Raw genomic sequence first — 26,952 nt, forward strand, 5'->3', positions numbered from 1 at the left:
ATGCTAAAAACAGTGTAATCAACCTTTTTCCTCCAGGACACACTGTAAATTTACCCCTTTGTATCCCACTGAAGAAAGCATTTACAGCATATGAAGAGTGATCCCCCAGGTCACCTTGAGTCTTCTTATAAATTAAAGAAAAATACAATCATTTTTCACAAACTTGAGTACTTCCAATATTTTTGTAATAAGTCATTTATGGTACAACTTAATTACTGGTCAATGTACAGCAAACAGCATTGTCATCAAGACACATCCAAAACACAAATGGGTAGGAATGAGTTTGAAGAAGTTCCTTGACAAGGTTAAGTTGTGAGCAGTTTCTGAATCATAGCTTAAGCCTTTCCTGCCAATGTGGGCAATGCCTTATTTCTTTACTCTGCTCTCACTGCACCTCACTGCACTGGCCATTACAGCACATCCCTCCTTACATTATAATTGCCCATGTTTTAGCCTGTTCCCTGTAAGTTCTAATTCACCTTTTAAGCTCCAGCGCCTAGCACAGTACCTAGCACTTACAATCGACTCACATTATGTCTTAGCTCCTAAAATTGTTGTCTCCCATCAAGAAAGTGACCCTTTTTTATCATCAGGGCCTTAGCCACCTCTGCATGCCCAAACATGTCATATTATCAAACATTATGTGTAAGGACTTAATAAGTACATGGTGCTGTTCACGTTCACCATTTGTATTCCCCCTTTCTAACTTTTGGAGAGCATTCTTGGAATCTCATTCCTAGGCCCTTATTTGGTCCTTCTTGATCTTTGTAACTTATCGTGCCGCCTTCAATGCTCTCCAGAACAGAGTGAGAGGATATCAGATTATGAATGAATGTAAGTAGTTCTCCCACTGTGGAAAGAATCGAGCTTTAGACAAAACACAGGCCAATCTACTACCAAACAAGGCCCTTTCTGCATATAACCAATGCATAACCTTTTGGAAACAATCATAATTACTCCCTAATCCATCCTTCTCCCAGCCCATCTCATCAAAATCACAAGTGGTCTGAAACAGTGTAACCCTCTTTATGAAAGCGAGTTATCTCCTCAGGAAACTTTTATTTCTCAGAAATCTATCTACTCCCATACTGACATAAAATCTGCTAAGAGTCTTCTGGTGAACATGTTATTCTTCATAATCCTTTACCCCCGGTTCTATCACCATGGGCCTCCTGACCTCCAGCACCATGCTCATTACTTTCATTTCCAAGTGTACTTTTACCATCATTCTTGACTTCAGCATTCACATGGATAATCCATTCAACATCTTCTTCAATATTCTTAGCTCCAATTATCACTTCTTCCTCCCATTTACACTTCATGCACCCATTTACATAATTCACATAAATTCTAACACCCACTCGCCCTAACTGGGTTGGCTCAGTGGATAGAGTGTCGGCCTGCGGACTGAAAGGTCCCAGGTTCGATTCCGGTCAGGGGCGTGTACATTGGTTACGGGCACATCCCCAGTGGGGAGTGCGTAGGAGGCAGCTGATCGATGTTTCTCTCTCATCAATGTTTCTCACTCTCTGTCCCTCTCCCTTCCTCTCTGTAAAAAATCAGTGAAATATATATTTAAAAAAATAAAGAAATAAATTATAACACCCACTCCAGCATCATCCCAATTTCAAACACCCTGATCTCCGACCATTACGTCCTATAGTCAAGCACACTTACAACAGCTACTCCTACAATTCCCCAACCTCAGCAAGACCTCTACAATCAACCCTTGCATCCTCGCTCATCTCCTAACCAGTCTAAGTCACATGTTCTGGCACTAGAAATGCTCCCTTGAAAACAGCCACAACTCCCTTGCTCCTTCCTTGGAGCAACCCAAATTCTGGTTGATCCGACGATGCACTTACTTCACGCCTCCATCCGAACAGCTTAATGCTGCTGGAGAAAACTACAGAATCATGCTAACTGGGCTGGTTTCAAATTTATAATCACAGGTCTCAAAACAGAGCTCAATACTGCCAGACAGCTAACTTCCTACGAAATTTGTTTTCCCAACTTCTGAGATAATTATTCACACCTTCTCTGCTCTCTTCAAATTTCCAACATTCGTTCCTTTCCTCCCAACTCTTAACTAATGACCTTGCTTCATACTTCATAGGGAAAGAAGATGCAATCAATTTAAAATGATCTCAGCTTTCAACTATCAATTCCCCAAGCTTCCTGTATCTGTGTTCAAATATTCTGCCTTCATTTCTGTCAAAAGGAGAAGAAGATAGATGAAATCCTGTTCTGTTATCAGATCATCTCTCATCTTCTTAAAAACATCACTCCTACAAGCACTCCTCTTTGCTTTATCATCGCCCTTAGCAGCATTCAAACATGGCCCAGGGTCTCTCACAAGGCTGCAATCTCTGAAGACTAGACGGGAGCTGAAGGATCTCCTGCCAAGCTCACTCACGTTGCTGTTGGCAGGAAGTTTCAGTTCCTTGTTATGTGGGCTTCTCCATAAGGCCAAGCAAAATGCAGCTTCACCCAGAGCAAGGGATCCAGGAAACAGAAAAGAGAGAATACCAACACAAAAGCCACAGTCCATTTATGACCTAACCTTAGAAGTGGCAGATCATCCTTTTGATTTAATTCTATTCATTAGAATCAAGTCACTGAAGTCAATACTAGTAACAGGGAGAGGAATTAAACTTCCCTCTTGAAGAGAAGAGTACCAGCTCTGGCCAATGTACTCAGTGGTTAGAATGTCAACCTGTGCACCAAAGTGTCAAGGATTCGATTTCTGGTTAAGGCACATACCTGGTTTGCAGGTTCAAACCTCAGCCCTTGTTGGGGTGCATGTGGGAGGCAATCATTGTGTTTCTTTCACACCATGTCTCTCTCTCTTTCTCCCTCCCTCCCTCCCATTCTCTCTAAATATTAATAGAGGCTAACATTAAAAATCAACAAACAAATGCTGAGGAGAATGTGTAGAAAAGGAAACACTAGTTCACTGCTGGTGGGAATGCAGACTGGTGCAGCTACAATGGAAAACAGTATGGAGTTTCCTCAAAAAATTAAAAATGGAGCTTTCTTTTGATCCAGCAATCCCACTTCTGGGGATATACCCTAAAAACCACAAAACACCAATCAGAAAGGATATATGCACCCCTATGTTCATAGAAGCATTACTTACAATAGCTAAGATTTGGCAACAACCCAAGTGTCCATCAGTAGATAAATGGATAAAAAATCTGTGGGACATTTACACAATGGAATACTATGCAGCTGTAAAAAAGAGGGATCTCTTACCATTTGGGACAACATGGATGGACCTGGAAAATATTATGCTAAGTGAAATAAGCCAATCTGAGAAATACAAATATCACATGATCTCACTTATTTGTGGAATCTAAGAAGCAGAATGAACTGACAAACAAAATAAGACCCAAAGTATGCAGGCATGGAACAGACTGACATACCTCAATGTGGGGTTGGGGGGAAAGAGAAGAGACAAACCAAAGAACTAATATACTTATAGGCATAGCCCATGGACACAGGCAATAGGGTAGTGAAGACATGGGGGGGACTGGGAGGATAGGAGTAAAGGTGAGGAGGGGAGATATTTGTAACAGTATCAACAATAAAAAGTATATTTAAAAAATAAAAAGTAAAAATCTTAAAAATCAATGGAAAAAATACTCTTGGGTGAGGATTAACAATAAAATAAAATAAAGAGAAGAGTATCAAATATGGACATATTTGTACAACCATCACTGTTTAAGTTATTCTAAATTTGATACTAAATCAAAAATAATTAAATAATTTTCTCTGTCCAACATATATTCAGGGCCCTCTATATACTGACCTATGTCCATCCCAATATCACCCTATCTCTTCAGCCAATTCAAATCCTTTATTATGTGCCTTCTTCATTTCTACAAATATTCACACTCTTCCTTTCTTTTAGCAGAACTTCTTCAAAACTTCTACACTAATAAAAGACAAACATGCATATTGACCGTACCTTTGCTATGCTTTAAGCCATGCCCACCAGCCAATCAGAGCAACTATATGCAAATTAACCCAACCAAGATGGCGGCCAGCAGCCACGGAGCTGGAGCAAGCAGGAGGCTTGGTTGCCCCAATGATGAAGGAAGCCAAGCTTCAGGCTTGCTGAGGCAGGCTCTGACCTCCACTCAAAGCAACAAAGTTTCAATTAAGGAAGGTAAATAAACCCCAGATACCTGCTTTCAGCTGGCTGTGGCCACGGAGCTGGAGCAAGCAGGAGGCTTCCCTCTCGCTCACCCTGGCCGGCTCTGAGCTCTTCTTAAGGCTACAAAGTTTCAATTATAGAAGGTAAATAAATCCCAGAATAAAAAAGAAAAAGAAAAAAAGGAGAGACTGGGAGCTTCTGTCGCCGGGGGGCTTGGCCAGCCTGAAAACAGCCCTCAGCTCCTCACCCAGACTGGCCAGGCACCCCAGTGGGGACCCCCACCCTGAAGGGGGTGTGACCAGCCTGCAAACACCCATCAGCCCCTCACCCAGGCTGGCCAGGCACCCCAGCGAGACCCCCATCCTGATCCGGGACACCCTTCAGGGCAAACCAGCCAGCCCCCACCCGTGCACCAGGCCTCTATTCTATATAATAAAAGAGTAATATGCAAACTGACCCTAACAACAGAACGACTGGGAATGACTGGTCACTATGACACAAACTGACCACCAGGGGGCAGACGCTCAATGCAGGAGCTGCTCCCTGGTGGTCAGTGAGCTCCCACAGGGGAGGAGCTCTGCTCAGCCACAAACCAGGCTGATGGCTGCCAGTACAGTGGTGGTGGTGGGAGCCTCTCCCGCCTCCTCAGCAGCACTAAGGATGTCCGACTGCAGCTTAGGCCTGCTCCCCACTGGCAAGTGGACATCCCTGAGGGCTGCCAGGCTGCCAGAGGGATGTCTGACTGCCAGCTTGGGCCCGATCCCCCAGGGCGTGGGCCTAAGCCAGCAGGTGGACATCCTCCAAGGGGTCCCAGACTGCAAGAGGGCATAGGCTGGGCTGAGGGAACCCCCCGAGTGCACAAATTTTTGTGCACTGGGCCTCTAGTTTATATATAGTTCTGGTTATAATAGCATGAATTGACTTAACTGTTGTGACAAATATTTGCAAGTCATTTTACCTATGATTTACATAACTATGATTTCACTCCATAACAGGACAAGTCTTCTCCTCTATATCCTCTCCAATGCCTGATAATTGAACTATGTATAATCATGAATCAATCAATCTAGCTAGTTAGCTAACTAGCAACAGAAAGAAATGACTTCAAAATAAAATTAGGTATTTTTATATCTCTCTTGTCAACCAGTCAATTATAACATTGTTTAAATACTGTATAAAGAAATGGCTATCTCATGTTTTGCCCAGCTAATTACAATTCTACAACCCTTCCCGTCTCTCCCTTCTCTTCCTATATCCATGACCTCCTAAGCTTAGAATCATTCGTCTTGAAGATGTGGCCCCACTCCAGTCTCTGGAACCAATCCATAATCCTGAAAATGGATGTGAGGGCACTGTTCCTGGACCTAGTCTCAACCTGATTTTGGACCTGTACTCTAAAAATTTGGTTTCTATACTGTGTCAGAACCCATTTTTTACTATTTTATGCTTCTGATTAACTAGATTCTTTGTCCTGTGTTTGAGTTTAATTCTTGGTAACTGTTTTAAGGATATCCAGGATTTCTTTTAATCATGTATGTTAAATAGATATGTGAATGACTGTCATAAAGAAGTTTTTTTTATATTCACAGATTCCTAGAAATAGGAGGCACAGCATACCACAACCATGTGCTACCTGGGGAGGCACCAGGGTCATTCAGGAAGTAGAGGAAACTGGGGAGAAATGTGGGCAAGAGCCTTCATTATGGTTTCCAAGGGAAGGAGCAAGCAAGTCAGGGAAAACAGTTTTAGGATTGGCTAATTCGAATAATTTCAGTGGGCTCTGAGTTCTCCTAAATTGTCTGATTCCTGGCCATAGTAGGGCATGGGCAATAGTGATTAAGGCATGGACAATAGTGGCCTCATATAAAGAGCATGATAAAGGAAGTGGCTGTAGGTATGCATTCTAAATTGGTTGGTTTTCATATGAAAGGCATGTTCATTTACTATCTCTACAAATGAGCTAACCCTGTGAGGGGCAATCCCTCCAGGGTCAGCAAAACCCAAGATGTCAAAGCATGAAATACAAAAACTAGAAAACAAGGTTGACCTTTGTCCTGCCTTACTTCTGCCTGTAGTCTTACTAGCAGCACAGATAGCTTCAAATACACGCAACATCAGCACAGCCTAGGTATTAAAAGATATGGTTCTGAAATCATATTTTGGTGAAAATACCTAACTGCTCCACCAATGAGTAGTTCTGCAACCATGGGTAAATCACTTAACAGCCCTGAACTTCATTCTCTCTTCTGTATAATGGAGATGATAATAATACCTACTAATGCAGGTACTTACATACATAAGGCACTTTGCCTAGAGCAGAATAAACAATCAAAATGTATCAGCAATAATGACTACTTCTATTCCCTCTGATTTCCTTGAAATTGTATGTGATTGATATATAGTAGATATTCAAGAAATATATGTTGAAGTTGACTGAACCAACAAAGGAATGAATAAAAAAAGAATAAATGAATAATTCCAATTCTTTGACCAATCAAAGAAATTCAAGACTTTTAATAAATGTAAATTAGTATAACTGACAGGCTAGAACTTTGGAGTTGAGGTCTGGATTTAAAATCTAGCGTTATAGTTTAATCCTATATGCCTCTCTAAAACAGGATGGAAATATTATTGGTAGCCTCTCCAATATACACCCCCCCACTTCCCCTTTCTGGGAGAACTTGTATTTTGTTCTGCTGTCCACTGAGAACTCAAGGAAATATAACCCTATCCTCACCTTAAAGAACAAATCCTGGAGGTCCCATACCCATTGTCAGTGATTGGCTTCAGAATGAGAATGTGACCCTTCCTGGCCTACTCATCCATTTGTCCAGGAAATTCTGCAGCCAAATGAACAATTGTAGCCTTCTTGCAGCCATAAAAGAAGCTACCTATGGCCCAAGTCAGCAAGCTCAAGATGGCAGAGTGAAGATATGGAAAATACCTGGGTCCTTCATAAAATAACAATAGCTAATATTTAGTAAGTGCTTACTATGCCTCAGATATTCTTTCAAATGTTTGTGTGCATTAACTCAGAAGATCCTCATCACTAATACCAGGTAAATGTTTCATCACTGTTACAGATGGAGAAACAGAACCCTGAAAATTCATGCAATTTGTGCAAAGTTACATAGCAGAAAGTGAGAGTCAGGATTTAAAACCACAGTTGGGCTTCAGAACTTATAATCTTTGCTCTCTGCTTCACTGGATCTGAAAGAATCAACCAATTCTCTCTGGACTTATTATGAGATATGAAATGTCTTATTATTAAGCCAATTTGAATTTGAATTTTTGTTAAATGCAGCTGATGGCATCCTACACGAATTATTCATGTGTAAAATGGGGATACTTCTACATTGTCTCATAGGATTGCTGTCAACATAAAGAGTTCAATAAATGATAATGCCCCCTCTCTTCTGGATCACCTCATACTGACAATCATTACACCTCCCATAGTTTTCTATCAACTTACTCAAGTTCATCCAAGACTCCACCCCAGCCCAGGACTTTTAGGTCTTCACCCATGCAAATGTATACATCCTCTTGGAAGTGATCAGGCATGCCTCACAGATGAAAACCAACTCATTATTCAGAAAAATTATTCTCTGATAAAACTCTATTATCACATACCAGATAAACTAGACCCTGGAAGATTTTCTTTTTCTAAAGTAACTTCTTGATTTCATTGTAAGTAAATGCAAAACCAAGTATATGCTGAATAGCTCAGTGGAGTATCACATCCTAAATCAGCTTAAATAAAGAAGAGTTACATTTTTAGCTCACTTTCAGGACATATTAACCAGATAGCTATAATTTATAGCTGTCAAATGAAAATAATGAATAAGTTCTGAATATAAAACTAAAAACATCAATTTTAGGATGACTTTCTCAAAAAGGTAAAGCAATGGAAAAAAGGAACTTTTATACCTTGATCTGTGCCAGATCCCTGGTAAAAAAAGTTTTCTGATGGTCTAAGGAAAAGAAGTATGCATTTTTAATTTAAATTTTTATGTTGAGAATATTACAGATGTCCTTTTTCCCCCTTTGTTGCCCCCCTCTAACCAAATCCCATCCAGGCTCAGGCCTTTACCACCCTACTGTCTATGTCCATGGGTAATGCATATCTATATATATAAAAGCCTAAGCGACCATCACAACCGAAAGGACAACCGAACAGGCTGCGTGGGGCGACCAGGCTGGCAGGGGATTAGTGAGAGATGACCAAGTGACTGAGCAGCAGGCTGCGTGAGGCAACCAGGCTGGCAGGAGGTTAGTGAGGGACTACCAAACAACAGAACAGTAGGCTGCGCGGGGCAACCAGGCCAGCAGGGGGTTAGTGAGGGATGACCAAACGACTGAGCAGCAGGCTGCAAAGATGGTGGCGCCCACGAGCAATAAGGAGGGAATATGCTAATTGACTGCCATGCCCTCAAAGATGGTGGCGCCCACAGCCACAAGAGAGCCGGCAGGAGAGGGCAGTTGGGGGCAACCAGGCCAGCAGGGGAGGGCAGTTAGGGGTGACCAGGCCGGAAGGGGAGCAGTTAGGCGTCGATCAGGCTGGCAAGGGAGTGGTTAGGGGGTGATCAGGCTGGCAGACAGAAGCAGTTAGGGGCAATCAGGCAGGCAGGCAGGTGAGCGATTGGGAGCCAGCAGTCCCAGATTGTGAGAGGGATATTCAACTGCCACTTTAGGCCCGATCCCTGTGGGACATCCCCTGAGAGGTCTCAGATTGGAGAGGGTGCAGGCTGGGCTTAGGGACAACTCCCCCCCGCTCCGCCCCAGTGCACAAATTTCGTGCACCGGGCCTCTAGTCTATAATAATAAAAGCGTAATATGCAAATCGACCAAAAGACCAAACAGCAGAATGACCATCTGGACAATCTTCCAGATGACCACACTATGACACACACTGGCACCAGGCCAGCCAAGGCAGGTGCAATGTGATTGATTGGGGGGGGCCCTGCCATCGCCCCACAATTGCCTTGCAGAGGGAGGCCCAGGCTACTGGCCAGCAGGATGATTAATGGCGGGGAGGGGACTCCACGATCGCCCCAGAAAGGGAGGCCCAGGCCATCCTCTGCACAGTGATCTATCACAGAGCCCCAGCCAGGTGGGCGGGGCCTCCCTCTGCTGGGCAATCGATCACAGAGCCCCAAAGAGGGAGGCCCAGGCTACCCGGATGGCAGCACTGTGGCAAGTAGGTGGGGTCTCCCTCTGTGGAGCCATCCATCATGGAGCCCCGCTATCAATCACCCCCCACAGAGGGAGACCCAAGCCACCTGGTCAGTGGCCACAGAGGGAGGCCCTGTGATCAGTTGCCCCCTAGAGGGAGGCCCAGGCCAGCCAAGGAATTGCACCCCACACCTGTTGCCCATAGAGCAGTGGTTCTCAACCTTCCAAATGCCACGACCCTTTAATACAGTTCCTCATGTTGTGGTGACCCCCAACCATAAAATTATTTTCGTTGCTACTTCATAACTATAATTTTGCTACTGTTATGAATCATAATGTAAATATCTGATATGCTATATGTGTTTTTTGATGGTCGCAACCCACAGGTTGAGAACCGCTGCCATAGAGGGAGGTGACCGGTGGAGGGAATTGGGGGCAGCACTGCAGAGATGGCAAGCAGCAGAGGCTGGGCCAGCTGCCAGAAGCCAGGGGAAGGAAAGCTCCGATAGGCCCTGATTGCTGGCCAGGCCTAAGGAACATACCCAAGGGGTCCCAGATTGTGAGAGAGCGAAGGCTGGGCTGAGGGACACTCACTCGTGCATGAATTTTGTGCACTGGGCCTCTAGTATGCATATAAAATCTTTGGTGAATCTCTTCCCACCTCACCTCCCCACTTCCTTCTGAGATTCTTCATTCTGTTCTATGTTTCCATGCCTCTAGTTCTTATTTTATTCATCAGTTTCTTCTGATTAGATTCCTTGTTCATTTACTGATTTTTAGATTCAATTGTTGATAGATATGTATTTATTGCCATTTTATTGTTCATATTTTTTACCTTTTTATTATTATCATTATTATTAAAGACCCTTTAATATTTCATGTAATATGGTTTGGTGGGGATGAACTCCTTTAACTTTTTCTTATCTAGACACCCTTTACCTGACCTTCAATTCTAAATGATAGCTTTTCTGGATAGAGTAATCTTGGTTATAGGTCCTTGCTTTTCATCACTTTGAATATTTCTTGCCACTCCCTTCTGGCTTGCAAAGTTTCTGTTAAGAAATCAGCTGACAGTCCTATGGGTGCTCCCTTGTAAGTAACTGCTTTTCTCTTGCTGCTTTTAAGATTCTCCCTTGTCTTTAAACTTTGGCATTTTAATTATGATGGGTCTTGGTGTGGACCTCTTTGAGTTCATCTTGTTTGGAACTCTGTGCTTCCTAGATTTGTATGTCTATTTCTTTCACCAAATAAGGGAAGTTTTTTTCATCATTTTTTTCAAATAGGTTTTCCATTTCTTGCTCCCTCTCTTCTCTTTCTGGTACCCACATGATGCAAATATCAGTACACTTGAAGCTGTCCCAGAGGATCCTTACACTATGTTCATATTTTTCGATTCTTTTTTCTTTTTGCTATTCTGCCTGGGTGTTGTTTGCTCCCTCATATTCAATATCGCTGAATTGATTCTCGACATCTTCTATTCTACTGTTGATTCACTGTAAATTATTCTTCATTTCAATTAGTGTAGCCTTCATTTCTGACTGGTCCTTTTTTATGTCATTGATGGTGTCACTAAGTTCCTTGAAGTTCTCATTAAATTCCTTGAGCATCCTTATAATCATAGTTTTGAACTCTATACCTGGTAGTTTGCTTGTTTACATTCCATTTAGTTCTTTTTCTCGAGATTTCTTCTGTTCTTTCATTTGTGACATGTTTCCTTTCTCTAAAATTTGGCTGTTTCTCTGTCTTTATTTCTATGTGTTAAGTAGAGCTGCTCTGTCTCCAGGAATTAGTAGAGTGGCCTTGCGTAGTAGGTGTCCTAGAGGGCCCAATGGCTTAGCCTCCCCAGTCACCTGAGCTGGTCAATATAGGTGCACCCCTGTGTGGGCTGTGTGCACTGTCCTACTGTACCTTGATTGCCTTGGTTGCTGTTGGGGTCACGTGGAGAGATTGACACTTGGATCAATTGGTTGTGAGGACCAGCTGCAACAACAGTGGAAGAGCTGCTATGCAGGAGACTGCTCTACAGAGCAGGACTTGCTTCAGTGGGTCTTTGGTGCTTACCAAGTCCATTCCTTGAGTGTGTGACTAATGGATGTGGTAGGGTTTTAATCTGGCATGGTCTGAAGCTGACCATCAGGTACACTTGCTCTGGGGCCTCCTGGGAGGTGCAAAGTTAGCGAACGCCTGTGCCCCTCCTGGGGCCACCTGGCTTGAACTACAGTGTGATCTGCAGATGGCTGCTATTTGTGTTGGGCTTGGAGGTGCCCAGGAGAGGCCAAGCTGTGTATCAAGGCAGTTGCTGCTAGTGCTGGGCCTGAGGCCACTTATCAAGAAGTATGGGGCATGCTGAGGCCAGCTCCTGCTTGTTTGAGAGGTTTTTAGAAAAGTCTGAATCCTAAGTCAGGACAAGCCATTCATATGAAAAAGGCACTGCAAACAGCCTGCAAGTTCAGGGAGAGGGCTCACCAAGAAGAACAGTGTGAGCCAGGTTGATGGAGATTCAGATATGGTGACTGCCTGTTGGCACTGTGGCAGAGATGTCTCAGCAAAGGAGCACTTTTTTCTGGGAGAAAGCTTCCCCCCAGGCTCTTGCCCTGATGCCAGACAATTTAGTTGCTCCCTGTATGTCCCTGTACCCTTTCAAGCTGTTGCCCCATCACTGGATCTTAGAGGGAGTGAGTCCAAGTAAGTCCAGGTGTAGGCCCTTTAAGAGGAATTGCCTGGGACTCCAGCAGCCTCCATCTCATTTAACCATAAACCCTGCTGGTTTTCACAGCCCAAAGTTATGAGGACTTCTCTTCCTGGCACTAGAACCCTGGGCTGAGAAGTATTGTGTGCGGCTGGGAACCCTTGCTCCTCATGGGGTATCTGTGCAGCTGAGGTTTCCTTCCTGATTAAAAAAATGCCACACATAGATGTCAGACCAGCCAGTTCTAAGCCTCCATCTCAGTTTCAATGTGGTTTCTTCTTTAATTTTCTAGTTGTAAGGTGGAGTTCAGGCAGATTTCACATGGTTCTGAATGCTGGTTGTTTTGTGGCTTCGTTGTTATTTTAATGTGGTTGTGGGAAGAGGGAAGAACTATGTTTATCTATGCCACCATCTTGACCCTCCGTGACATATGCCTTTTGATAAGCCTTTTATGATATATTATATCCTGTTTTAAAAGAGGCTGCTCATTATACTAACAAATTGAGCTAAATGTGTATTTTGCATATCTTTCAACTGCATCTTTGTCACTTCCAATTTTTGAAACTCTCTATAAAAATTATATATTCATTGCATTTTCCAAAATCCAACTTTCCTTCCTTTTCCATTTTATTTCAAAAGGCTTCTCACTATCAATGTAAATTTAAATTTGTATAGTACTTTATGCTTTCTAAGTGACCTCATAGTCATTTCCTTAAACCACAACAACTGTAAAAAAGGAGATAGGACAAATATTCTTATCCAAATTGTCCAATAAATTAGTAAATTTATTTATGGTACCTTCCTATTCTAGGAACTGAAGATACAGAAGGAAACAAAACAGTCACATCTTCAGGAAACTTAAATTTTGGCAAGAAAGCCACACAATAAATAAGTAAGCAAGTCAATGAGGAAGCCTGGATTCAAATACCGTGGTTGTTGAACACAAATTTAAAGTTCTTTTCAGGATACCATTTTGCTTCTCTGGCCCAAATTAGCTGATGCAAAAGATCTCTTTACCATGAATTTTGGCAGTTTTATTTCTTGAACTCAAATCTCTTTGGGTTTCCAAAAGGTCTCAGATATTTCCCACTCCTCTAAAGTAATTGAGTGGACAATTGCCAAAGCAGCATTAATAAACAATACATTCAGAGCATTATTACAGATAGTTAGGAATGACCATCCCCAATTTCCCCAATAAAAGAGAATTTTGGATTTAAAAATTAACTTGAAAAAGGAAACATATACATACCTGGAAAAATAAATACACATAAAATTTTAAAATACAAATTAATATCTTGCAAGAATCAATGCATTTAGTTATCAGCATTTGTCTGGTTACACAATGTCTCTATACAGCATTTCAAATGACTCCCCTTTGCCTGCTTTCCATCTCACAGCACTCACTAGTAAGTTAACTTGTCCATGTATCATTAGTAATTCATGACTTATTTGTGAAAGTGCAGGGACAGCACTACTACAGACCTAATACAATGAATATCTTATTAGGAAGAAATTAACAAATGAATTGTTGCCAATCAATAGGTGCTGAAAAGAAAATTACAATGATAGTAAAGCCTAAATAATTTATACACAATATTGATTTTTTCATTACATTAATTATTCTTTATAGCACACATAAGGAACTTGGAGAATAAAACTTTCCAAGCAAAAAAATTTATCTTCAGTGGTGTTGCAGGCTTAAGTCTGAATTTAAAAGGCAAATAATAGGGCCATGATAGTTGACAAATATCTTTAGATTAAAAAATGTATCAGAAAATAAATTTGACACCTCCAGAATACCTAAGTCCTTCATGTTGTCCAATGTTTTTGTACATAAAACGTTTGCTATTTATCAATAGACCTATTGATTGAAATGTTTGTTAATGGGAATATTAGAATTAAAACTGTCTGTTAACCCACCTCTTTCATTGCATACACAAAAGGCACAATGACAAACTCAATAAAGCTCTGTGGGAATGAAAACCTTCTCTGACACCTCTCCCAGATTCTTTAAGTGAATTGGACTTAAATCCAGTTGAATGGAGTACAGATTCCTTAGAGCTAATAATTTTCACAGCCAGCAGAAAACAATTCCTGATGCAATTTTACTATGGCAAGTAACTTTCACAGATACAAGGACATGAAAGTGATTCTCGGGTTTACAGCCCATTGCTGACTCTAGACATGTCACAGAAAGAGGATTGTGTGCAAAGGCTGGGAGGTGAGGGGGGGCGGGGAGGGGCAGGACAGCTGAAAGTTTGTATGTTCTTCATGGGTGATGTTCCCAGCAAGCCAAATCCCCTCTGATGGCTGGGAGAAATGAACTTAACACATATGCACCAATCCCAATAGATGTACTTGATATGGATGATGCACTGAATATTGTTTTTTGTCATCTACAAATACATATGTTGAATTGTTTTGCTCATGGCATTTTGACTCTTGGAATTAAAGCAGTTAATTGATAGTCCTTGTACCAAGTTCCTTGTGCCAAGCCTCCTCAGATACCAACTTTATTTAACTACTAGAAGCCCGATGCATGAACATTTGTGCAAGAGTAGGCCTTCCTTCCCTCGGCTGCCAGCACCACTTCCTTCTGGCACCGGGGATCTAGGCTGGCTTCCCTCGGGCCCAAGCTTCGTCAGGAAGGACATCTGGAAGACATCCAGTCTAATTAGCATATTACCCTTTTATTATTATAGATTTTTCAGTATCTAATGTTACAAGATTCCAGATTCATAATGCTTTGCACTGAGAGTTGCATGTATGCATACTTTCAAGCATCTCATATCTCCCCTATACTAAATATGGAAATAGTGTTTCAAAAGTCATTTAAAACTAAAAATATTAGAATTGTTTCAAATGTAGTACAGTGCCTTTTCTTTCTCACCTTTTACCTTCAGAGACTTAAAGCTGCAAACATATTACTCTTAATTTTCTAAATGTTCTTGGAAGAAAATCCAGCTACAGAAAACATCTCATTTTCTGAATATGCTTTTGCAAACTACAGCCAGTTTTGCAAACTATTTTGTCATGCTTTAACTAATATTGTTATATAATTTCAAATTCATAAAATACTATACACAGATGTAATATAAAATGTGTGCTATATAGTATGCATCATAATCCAGCTCTAACTGCCCAAATCTGTCACTATTACCAGCTGACTCTGGGGCACTTACATGACAAAACACCCAAATTTAGCATTATTTTTATTACTCAGCAAAAAGTCCCTTGTCAGTGGTGACTGCTCCTCTGCTGAGTGTCCTGTTGCATTCACCTTTCTTTAGGTGGAGACTTAACAATCCATACAGAAAGCATGTGGTACAGATATTAAAATAAAGGGTATGCCTCATCTGTAGAACTGAACGGGGCATGCACAATATGAATTAGAAGAAATTTCAAACTATTTTAAGGCACTGTGCTAGTTATTCTCCATTTCCATCCCTCCATTCTCCATCTTTCTCTGCCTTGCTGTTGGCATGGAATGTATCAAGTAGCTCTCCTGTCCTTTAGTTTCCGTATGGATTCAGCCAATGGAGACAACAGGAAGAGATGGATAGATAGGAGGTGAAAGTGTCAAGAAAGTCCCTCCCCTATGCTTCCTCTGTGCCTCAGCTCTATATTTCTGGCAGTAGCTGCTTTCTGCAAATAGCTCCTATGGGGAAGCCTTTCCTACCATGGAGACTGTAGCTCCTGTCAGGCTCCAGCAGACAGTGGATGCTGACAACATGGTTCTCTCCCTCTGTCTCATAAGCCCAGGGAGGTTAACCATCTCCCCTTATTCCTAGTTGTGAAGTATTTCAAATCCCATGTTTGTGCCTTTACCCCATCCATACCTCTGTAACTAGTCCCTTTGCAATACCTGATTGTGCCTCTGTTTACTGTCAAGATGCTGACTAATACATAGCAACCTGACACAGAAAAAGAATGTATAAGTAAATAAAAGAGCCTCAGCAGCATTTAAATACACCAGCCCTCTGAGTCAGATAGCCTCCTAAGTAGTTGATTACTTCCCATAAATGTACTAATGAGACAAACACTGCACACAAGATAAATTTCTGACCTCTACTTTCATTATTACCTTCTTTCTGATTCAGTTCTTTTAGGATTTCATTCTTCACCTTGACTACTTTTGTCCTTCTTCTCTCCTTCCTCTGTAGCATCCTTCTAATTTACACTCCACATTGTCTGTTCTCTCTTCCATGGTATGTCACCTTGTTTTTTACTGTATTATACTGATCTTACCTTGAAATTTCCACACACAGGTTAAGTTACTGCATATCTATCTGCAAAGTCATGTTTACTCATTTTTCTAGGTCTATGTTTTCATTTTTGAAGTAAACATATAAAATTCTACAAATTCCTAATTAAGGCACACAAAATATGGAAACTATCATCCAGGTTTACAGTCATACATCCATAACCTTGAATTCTTTGGGAGAAATACTCTGTAAAATCTAACATATAAATCTGGAGGACATCAAGGTGGTTAGCATTTCTACCCTCTTTTGTTTATGAAGAAACTAGAGGGCAGGAGCAACCATGAACATACAGTGTTAAATGCAAGATTCTGAGAACAAATGACACAATATTTAGCAATAAAAGCATGGTAAGATATTAATCATAACAATGAACTACAAATATTTATGTGCCCACAGGCAACCAATTCAATTTCACTGCAGGATTGCTTCACTTATTAATTTAGTTGTATGTACTTAAACATTTTTGTTGCTGTTTCATTAATTTTCCATTAAAAAAATATACAATGATATGCTGAAGAAAAGAAAGACAAGTTTCCATTCAACAATATTCATTAAGTGCGCAATGAGTGTTCATGGTATCTTAAGAATTAACATTTACTTTTATCATTCATGGTTTTAAAAGTTTAAAAATTCATTTCTGCATCATTCAGGATGAAAAGTTTGATTCAAAAAGGATAGTACAGGTTTATCTATCACTTTATTTTTATACAAAACAGTATGAACATATAAGATTAGTCCAATGAGAAAATAATAGCTAACTCTTCTGTGTGTCAGGTTCTGGGCATTCAACATGAAATAGTACTATTCCTCCCATTTTCCAGAGAAGGAAACTGAAGTATGAAGCAGAGAACTGACTTGTTCAGGCTTAAATGGCAATAAGTGGTTGAGCCAGATTAAACTCTAGCTAGTCTGACTTTACAGTCCATGCTCTTAAACATTACTCTAATTAGATTCACAAATTGAGCATCAGCACAATTTTCAGTCATTTTCAGTGGTTGATAAATCTGTTATTGATTTCTTCCAATTTCTCGTGAGGACTTTTTTTCCTAACTCTCCCATTGCTCTCCAATATCACAATCTCTAGCCACAACGACCTCAACAATCTAATTTAGACCAATAGTGATCCAGAGTCTATATTATTTACACTTTTTCATCCTCCCATCCTACTTCAAAGTTCCCATACTCTCCATTTAGGCTATTTTTTCCAAAGTGAAAATGAATGATGAGATTATCCTTCCCAAGAGGCAAGTCTATAAATTTCTGATTTGTAATAACATTCTCAAATGATCCAATAAGCCCTGGTCTCTATGCTTACTTTTACTCCTGTTCTAGAGAATCAGGAGAGTTGATATCTTGTTAATTATGGAAGGCAACTAACTATAAAAGATTTCTACCTGAAATAAGAGAGTCATGATACAAAGCTTTTAATAATTCCATCTTTAAAACCATCATCTTGTCAAGTTATGCTGATGTTCTTACAAGGTAATTTAGAGCATCTTCTATAGGTCAGTCTCTGTTCTGGGAACTTTACATGTATTTTACTGAGAAACTATATTTGCTGGAAGAAGATATAAACCAATAACACTGTCTAAGTTAAATGCTTAGTAGACAGATAGTTAAATTCTAAGCTATACTTAAAATTATTATCAGGCAATTAATATCAACAGAGAATATATACATGATATCTATAATTTAACAAACTCAAAACAAGATAAATGATTACTACAAAATACTAATTTGGGTTCCCCATTTAATTGTTTTCATACTAAACCTATTTCTTGCCCCAATTATTAATTTATTTCATGACTCTTAAAATCACAGTAGGATTTGCCAGTCTCAATTAAACCTGTTTAATTCATTATCAAGCATAAATAACTTTCAAATGACATAAGCCTCTGATTGTCCTTAGTCAAAATGAGACGATAATAATTAGCTTTGGGGAATAATAATATGAGTCTAAGATAAAGCAAATCTACCTTGTTAGTGGTTAAATTTACCTACCTTCCAATTATCGCATGAACATTCATATTTCTCTAAAATCAACCCTTTCAAAAATTCCAAGGCAACCAGCAAGAAAAAGGCAGAAAAATAAATCACTATTACATTTACCACCCCCACCCTTATTTCCACAATTCAAAAAACTAAATGGGTTTAATTCAACCTCTTTCGAATTTACAGCAAATATTGGTGGTTTGAACCAGAAGCAATACATTAAGAGAACATATACGTGGATATGGGATATAGACAGCACGATCTCCTGCCTCCTTAGTTTCTACACCGCACACAAATCTGATGGTGAAAATTAACTTTCTTTGCAGTTCAACATTTCTAATTAGAAGAGACAGCAAAAAGATTATGCTTTCAAAAGCAGTATGGGCCATAATATTCTAGATTGTCTTTGAAACAGAGCTCTGTGGCTTCCTTATATATTTTAGCCTGCTGTCTAAAGGAAAAGCAATAACCAGATGATGTTTCAGGTTATGGTTTTGGTTTTGGTTTTGGTTTTTTGTGGCAAGTTGTGTTATATTTTCTCATCTTACCTTTTTACACGTATTATTAAGCATACATTCTAGTACACAGGACCTATTTATTGCTCTTGGCCCTGAATGTATAAAACAGTCTATGCTATCAGACTGTGCTTGGCCAAAATTTCCCTGGTAGAAATATTGACAAAATGCTTGAGAACTGTTTAGTTCATTTATAATCCTGTTTGTTTGTTCATTTGTTTGTTTTATTTTGTTTTGTTTGTCTGGGACAGAAAAGGGGGGAGGAAGATACCCTTAGATTAGAATGCAAGCCTTAAAATAAAAGGCCATATGTTGGCCCAGGAAGGATTTCCTTTTACAACATCAGTAGTTAATCATCCATGTCTAAAGTTTCCACTGCTGTTGAGCATGCCACTTCACAAAAGAGTTCATTCTCATTTTAGACAGTTACAAATTGTATAAAGTTCTTTTTACTCTGAGTTGAAATCCTTATCCCATCACTCCTATTTCACTTATGCTAGTTCTGTCCTTTGAAGAAATATTAAACAAGTCTCCTTCATCTTCCACATTTTCCTCCATTGAGCATTTAAAGACAACTTTTATGTCTCTTTATTTTTCCCATTTCCTTATTAAATATTATCAGTTCCTTTGATTACTCCTCATATGACATGGTTCCCAGATGCTAGAATAAATAACAGCTGTAGCTTGACTTAAAATTTATTTGGTATGCCCTGACCAGTGTGGTTCAGTTGGTAGGAGCATCATCCCATACACCAAAAGGTCTCTCTCTCTCTCTCTCTCTCTCTCTCTCTCTCTCTCTCTCTCTCTCTCTCTCTCTCTCTCATTTTTAATGTGTCCTAAATATAAAATGCAAAGAAGAGAACTGAAGTTTCATTTCTTTCTCCTTTATTTATCTATAATTGACATAATTGGAAGGACTGTCTAGAAGTTAAGAACCCAATGGTCCACCCAGGAACCATGTCTATACTATTCTTGTGAACACACACACACACACACACACACACACACACATACATCAGTCATGGGATAGATCTGTGATACAAGGTCAACCTCATCTCCCTGGCCAATTGACTTGCTTCAAATGAATAGTCACAAGTTCCAAACTGGACTATAAAGAGTCATTCCCCAAGATTGCAAGCTAAAACTCAGACAAGACCTGCTTCCCTCTCAGCTTGTGGAGGTATTAGATATGATAGCCATTTTCCCATTTTGTAGAATAAGCCAATTGACAGAATGAGGTCCATGTGCAAAGTGGGGAGAAAGATTTCAAATCTCTAGTTCCAGTCATTTTTGAAACCAACTCTACCCCTAACTTTCCTATTTCCTGGTTTAAGCCAATAATTCCCCCTGACTGAACCAAGTTTGCATTAGAGTTGTACCATTTGCAGCAGAGTGTCCTGTCTAATACAATATTCATAAGGTTCAAACTACTCTACTAAGACGAACAGAATACAGATCATAAAAAAGAAAAACTGTCATCCCACCCTACAAAAGGTTTGGATGGAATCTCTTTCCAGCATAATTTCAGAATTAGAGTGATACTCACTTACCAAAGAAGATTAAGGTCTATTTTCCTTAAGAGCCTATGCTCATAGGGCTGACATTGTTTGTACAAAACTGTATTCCTAGAACTTCAGAGTGCCTAGCACATAGTAGGTGAATAAGACACTTTCCATTATACTTTTCATAGTAAACAGTAGGCAAAACATTGAATAAACTTACTAAAATGAAGATATGAGTGCCCTAGAAAAAACATATCATTTCACATCCTTAAGATTAGATTACCGACTCGCCACATAAATAGTAGGACAAGATTATCTTTCCAGTCTTTTTTAGCCATAAAGTGTTATGATTCTATCAACACTCAACAACACTAAAGAAGAGTCTTCAAAAGACCTCCGTATGCTTAGGGGGGAAACATACCATAACAAAGAAATATGTAATTGGAGAGAGAAAAAAGCAAAAGAATATAATGAGAAGCAATCATCAATGATATGATAAAAGAGGTCTTCAGGTATGCCATCTTCCTATTAGTTTCCTATCTTGTTCTAACCAATTTTGGTGGTCAGAAATGCCCTTGGTGCTGGATCCAAAATGCCAGCCACCAAGCCTTTCTCCTTCCTGGGCCTTATGCATTTCCCTTTAGAGTTGGCTTCCCACCTCTCACCATTCCAGACAGTGTTTCTTGTCACCAACAGAAGATATACTCAATGATTTTGTTTCCCATCTTGTCCCCTGCAATGGCTGATGTCCAAATGTCCATAATTTTCCATTTATTTCTGGTGTTTTGAATTTAGGATTCTGTCTCAATATAAACAATCATAAATGGCATCTCTATAAATTACTGGGGACTATTTACACTAAGCAGCTCTAAGGAACTGACCTCATATCCTTCTACTAGGGAAAATATTCTTAATATAGTTAACAACTAATGTCTAAGTGTTACTATATACTTGCATATTAAATATTAAGAACTTTATACCAGCATATTATACTATGAATACGTACTACATTAAGCACTTTGAATGCATCTTCTCACTTAGTTTTCATAACACCTCTGTGATAGAAGTACTAATAGCTACCTACCTATGTTTAAAGATGAAGAATCTGAGGCTCAGAAATAATAAATTACTTCTGGTTGTACAGCTAGTAAGCACAGGAGCCATATCCATCTGAATCCAGAATCCTTGATCCGGCCAATTACATGACTCACAAAAGCACTGATCCCTATGGGAAACTGAAAATGGGGTGCCCAAGAGGGATACCAAAAGCTAAGAGAGTAGGAAACTAAAATCACCATGCTCTACTTCTCGATTTGGCTTTGAGTCAGCTCTATTTGAAGAAGAACCTTGTTCCCATTATGTAGCAATAGATTATCTGCCATTTTGCATTGTGGAAATGTACCCTCCATTATCCAGGCTAATCTAGTTGAGTGTAGAATGTCGTACACAGGCATTCCAATGACAGACAACTAATTCAATCTTCTGTGTGAGGAAGATGCTACTGAACATCTCTTCAATTTTTTTCTCCATAGCTTTTGATGCAAGGCACCTCACATATTCCTTCCTACAGCATCTAGAGAAGAAAAGTAATTTAGAGTACCAGAAAAGGGAGAGAAAGAAAAAGAAGAAAGATTATAAGAAGTGCTATTCCCCCAATACACACACACACACACACACACACACACACACACACACACACTAGAATTAAAAAATAAGTGAATCAGTGAATCAGTGCAGGGTGATTATCTGGTAACTTGAGAATCAGGAAGAAGTGAATGCTTGTGGCCCATTGCTAAACAAAGAAAAGCATTGGACTGTGCATTAGAAACCATATGTTCAAATAGTCAAGGTGGAATTTTCCTACATCACAGAGTAGGGAGGTATTGAGTATTTCCTTTAGAAGTGAGACACTACTGCTATAATCTATGCTGGGTCTGTGGCAACAGCATCATTTCACCATAAAGCAAAAATCCCATTATTTTTAGGTTCCATAATCTCTAATTCCTCCAAAATCTTAAACCTATTCACTAAGACTTATACACATCAGTACAAAATAATACTGATACCTACCAAAGGGTCATTAGACGTTTCTATGTGATAATCAACGTCTCTAGTTTGAGTGAAATGGGAATCAGACTATCAAACTCTTTGTGGTCATTCAGGAATTAATACATAACGGTCTAAGTCCGAAAAGTACAGCTTCGGGTAAAACGCAGCAGAGATTCCCTCTCACTGCAATAATAGTTTTGTTTGTTAGGAAGTATAGAAGTAATAATTAATTGGAAAATTGTCTTAAGCTAAAATAGAGGGACAGGATCTAAAATACTACACAGTTAGAAATACTTAAAAGTAAAATATCCATAAAATACACTAAGTCTAATGCCTTCATTCCAAGTCTAACTATTTTTTATTCTCACCAATTTCCATTAAACAGGGAAAGGAGCAGGGAGGAGAGAAAGCATTTGAAAAACTGCCAGAGTAAAAAATCCCATAATGAAATTTTGCTCATTCTTGGAGAAATGAAGTAGAATTAGATGCTTCAGTGGTGGTGAATTCTAGGATCTGGGTAGCTGCCAGTAAATGGAGCTTTTCCATAATGTCAAATGCAAAAGCTATCTGATATCAACATATTGAGCTTGAGTTTTTAAATTCCTATTTCCTTACACCAAATTGTTTGAAACCTTTGAGATAAAAACTTCAATAAACTAGTGTTCCAAGCTTTTAATATTTCAGTCCCTTGAGCAAGCATGTCAGATTAATCTTCAAATTGCAATGGGCAGAAAGAACATTCAACCAAATTCTTAAACCCATGTCTCTCTCAAAGGATGTTAATAATGTAAGCAGTTTCATTGGCTATTAAGATGTCAAACTTTCCTAATTCTCAGCAGTATCACTATTTAACAGGGGGAGGGGGGAAAGGCCATTCTATCCTGAAAGGAAGGGATTTTACTTACTATTTTACTTACTATTTTTGTATCCACTTAGCATTTAGCACATTGCCAGGCACACGGTAGGCATTTAACAAATACTTTTTTAATGAGTTGATGGATTGGCCTGGGGGGAAGTGGAAATCTTGCTGAAAGCAGCATTCACAATCCTGGCATTGCTCAGCAACAAAAACCATTTCCAGAATTAGGGTTATCAAGGTAGGAGCAGGAATTTGAACATGTATCTTAAAAGTACCATCAAGAGGATTGTTTCCTGAGCTGGCGAGCAGCCACCTAAGAGCCACTTAAGGAGGAATGAGACTCCTCTTCAGCCTCACTATGTCTGGGAAACTCCTGCCCTGCCTCTCTACCCCCAACTCCCTCCTCTGTCTTTTACTGGACTTGGTTTCCACTCACAGAAGTTAAGTACAAGCTTCTACCTCGCTGATCTAACTCAGGCCTTTTCGCCATTCCAAGGTTTTCCAAGCATTGCTCAGAGGGACGCCACACCATGCTAGGCACAAGGAAGGAGACACACAAATGGCTCCCCACACATTTGAAGGAAGCAAAGAGGGCGAGGGCGGGGGGGTGGAGGGGGTTGGAGGGGCGGGGGGTGTCTTCAAGACCATGGAACTATCCAGAGGTTTCTTATCGCCATCCCAAAGCCTCTGCCCCGCCTCTGAGAGACGCTGGAGGAACTACCAGCCCAGCCCGCCCAGACAGGGCAGGGGCAGGGCGACCAGGGGTCGGGATTGGGGAGAGAGGGGCGGGGAGGTGGCAGGGAGCCCGACGGTGCCGGGGACGGTACCTGGTGTGGCTGTGGTTGCGGGGAAAGTCTTTCTTCTCCATGATGGCCGGCACGCAGTTGGTGAGCTCCGTCCAGTCGGCGTGCAGCCCGCAGCTCCAGCCCGTGGAGAAGCGGGAAAAGAGCCAGGTCTCCTTCTTGCCGGGCCGGTGGCAGGTGCACTTCTTCTGGCCCGCCTTACAGCTGCACGGCTGCTCCAGCCGGATGTTCTTCACCAGGTGCCGGCCGAACGTGGTGCCCCCGGTCTTCTGGATGTGCAGGAACACGATCACGTCGCGCCCTTTGATGTTGAAATCCACGAAGCGGGTCAGGTCCTTCAGGGTGAAGTTGAAGCGCGGCACGAACCGAGGCAGAGAGCCGTGGTCGGGGGCCTCGGGGTCCGGCTCCTCTTCCTCCTCCCCCTCCTCCTCCGCCTCCTCCTCCTCCTCCTCTGGGTCCCCTGGCTCATCGTCGTCGTCTTCGGGCGCCACGGCCCCCCGCAGCCCCTCGGGCGGGCCCCGAGGTGGCGGGGGCAGCTGAGGACGCCGCTCCCCGTCTTCGAGCGGCACCTGCGTCCGGCGGGCGGGCCCCGGGGCGGCGGGCTGGCCGGCCTCCCCCGCGCGGGGCCGCTCCGCGAAGTTGGCGCAGGAGCTGGTGCAGGAGGGGGACACGTACTGGTACATGATGACCACGAAGAGGAGAGTGAGCACGGGCGTCAGCAGCCACTTGTTGAACCTTTCATCCATGGTCCCGTCTCAGGCCGGCAGGCTCAGCGGCGGCGGCAGCGGCGCGGACGGGCGTCCGCTCGGAAGTTTCGGGGACTCAGGGGCGCGGCTCCGAGCCTGCCTCTCCTCCATGCCCCCGACGCCGAGGCGAGCGGCGGGCGGGCGGCCCCGCGGCACCCCGCGCTCGAGACGGACGGAGCCGGGCCTTCGGACCGAGCGGGGAGGCGGGCGCCGGCGCGTGCGGTGGCGGCGGCGGCGCGGGGCGCCCTGCGCTCCGGGGAGCGCCCGGCTCGGCCCGCTTCTGGCTCCCGCCGGGGCGCGGGGCGCGCTCTCAGGCGACTCGGGGCATCCCGCCGCCCGCGCTCGGGCGCTCAGGCGCTGGGGAGAGCGGCTCCGGTCCGGGACCTGCCCCGGGCGGCCGGGCGGCCGGGCAGCTGCGGCCGCGAGCGCGGGGGCTGCATAGGGCTCGCCGGGGCGCGGGCCAAGGGCGAAGGCGCGGCCGGGCCCCGCCGCCACGGCCGGCCGCGGGCACCGCGCTCCGCACGCGCGCGGGCGCCTCTGCCCTCAGATGGCGAGGCGCGGGAGCCGCGAGGGCGGCCGGCGACCGCCGCAAGTTTGCCGAGGAGCCCCCGCCGCGGCGGCCGGCGAGGCGCCCGTGCGGAGCCGCCGCTCCGGGAGAGGAGTGCCGCCGCTCCGGGTCGGTCCGCCCGGGCGCGGGCACGCAGACACACTCGCACGCACTGGCTGGCACCGCCACAACCCGCCCGCCGGAGTGACAGGAGCCCTGCTACCCGCAGCAAAAACCTGCCCAAGGTACGGAGCATGCGCCGCCGCTCCCCCAGCCCCGGAGGAGTTTCCAGGGGAGGAGTCCGCTGCTCCGCGGGGCTCGGGGTGGCAGCTGGCGCCGGGAATCCCTTCTGCCTCGAGGGAGGAGAGACTGGGGAGCGAGGCAAAGGCGGAGCCAGGCGAGGCCCCGCAGGAGAGCGTGGCTGCTCTCTCAATCTCAAGGTGGAGAGAAATCTGGCCGGCCTATCCTATCGACGGGAATAATACCTGCACACCGCTGGGTGGATCCTCCTAAACAGGACTTCCCAGGAGTAGGCTGGTCCCTGGTCAGCAGGGGAAATGGCCTCCAGGCAGCTTTTAATTTCTACCCAACACATTCTAACTGGTGCTCAAGTTTTTCCCAGCCCTTCCTTAACGACAAACTTGGTGTATCCAACTCTACAACTTCATTCAACCAGCATCCAGTCATGGTGAGACGCCATTGTCCCTTAGGCGTCTACGGTGAATCCATCAGGCTCTGTGTTCAACACCCAGTTCATTTCTCCCAGCCCAGACAGCCCTTCCCACAACCATGCAGTACTTACAGAGTAAGAGGCGTTTAGGGGTCAGCTGCTGAAATTCATCCTACTAATACACGTTGAGGCACTAAATATGCAAGACCCGCCCCTTCCCCCCAATGTGGACAATAAGACCTGCACTTACCTGTATTTCTTAACATAAACTAGCTCTTTAAAAAAAAAAAAAAAAAAAAAAAACTTTAAATTTTGCATTTACCTAAGAACCAAATCTTTAGATGATAACAATTTCTGTTTTTCAGATAATGGATATTTGTACCATCAATTAGAATAAATTCCTGGTCTTGTTTGACCCAAGTGGAGAGTGGCAGTGTATTGAAGGTCAAGACAATGCAGTTTCATCCCCTGGCCCATACTATCATGTCCCTCCTGGCTACGCTGCCAGTCCCAGTCAACCACACATGGCATTCCAATTTGTATCAGCCAACTTTCCCACCTGGCCTCCTTACAGATCTATGAGGTACTTGTCTCTTCCTGAGACACTGTGCTGATCCCTTTCATCTGTTAGACTGTCCCCTTGGCAACCATCACTTAAGATCCAGATCTGTTTCAGGGATGGTAAGGCTTGCCCATAGGAGGTTATTTTTCATTTTCCAGGCAGGTGGGGGTTCACCTTAACAAAGCTTCCTCTGCTTCCTTTCCTCTTTTCAACTCTATAAACAGCCACAAACAGTGCCCTTCCTGATACTGTATGACCTATATTAGTAAGAAAGGTGTGAGGTAAGATGAATCCGCTTCTTTAAAGCTTACTAGATTCTTTTTCTTTGATTTAAAGTTTAAAATCCTTTTAATGGCATCCCACTACTCTCCCAAGCAAGAAATTGAAATAGAACCAAAACCCCGATAAAACCCAACAATTAT

General features: G+C 42.5%; 1 protein-coding gene across 1 annotated transcript in view; it reads right to left on the bottom strand.

The window, feature by feature from the left end:
• HS6ST3 (heparan sulfate 6-O-sulfotransferase 3) overlaps positions 1–24,751 on the bottom strand; it is a gene marked incomplete at both ends in the record, with an annotated part of 710,363 nt that extends 685,612 nt beyond the window's left edge. Inside the window, one exon of the mRNA XM_081082506.1 lies at positions 24,030–24,751. Coding sequence (XP_080938632.1) covers positions 24,030–24,751 — 722 coding nt within the window. The remainder of the gene's footprint in view (positions 1–24,029) is intronic.
• Positions 24,752–26,952: the final 2,201 nt, after the last annotated feature.

This window comes from Myotis nattereri (assembly GCF_964212035.1).
Source record: "Myotis nattereri genome assembly, chromosome: 2".
NCBI lineage: Eukaryota > Metazoa > Chordata > Mammalia > Chiroptera > Vespertilionidae > Myotis > Myotis nattereri.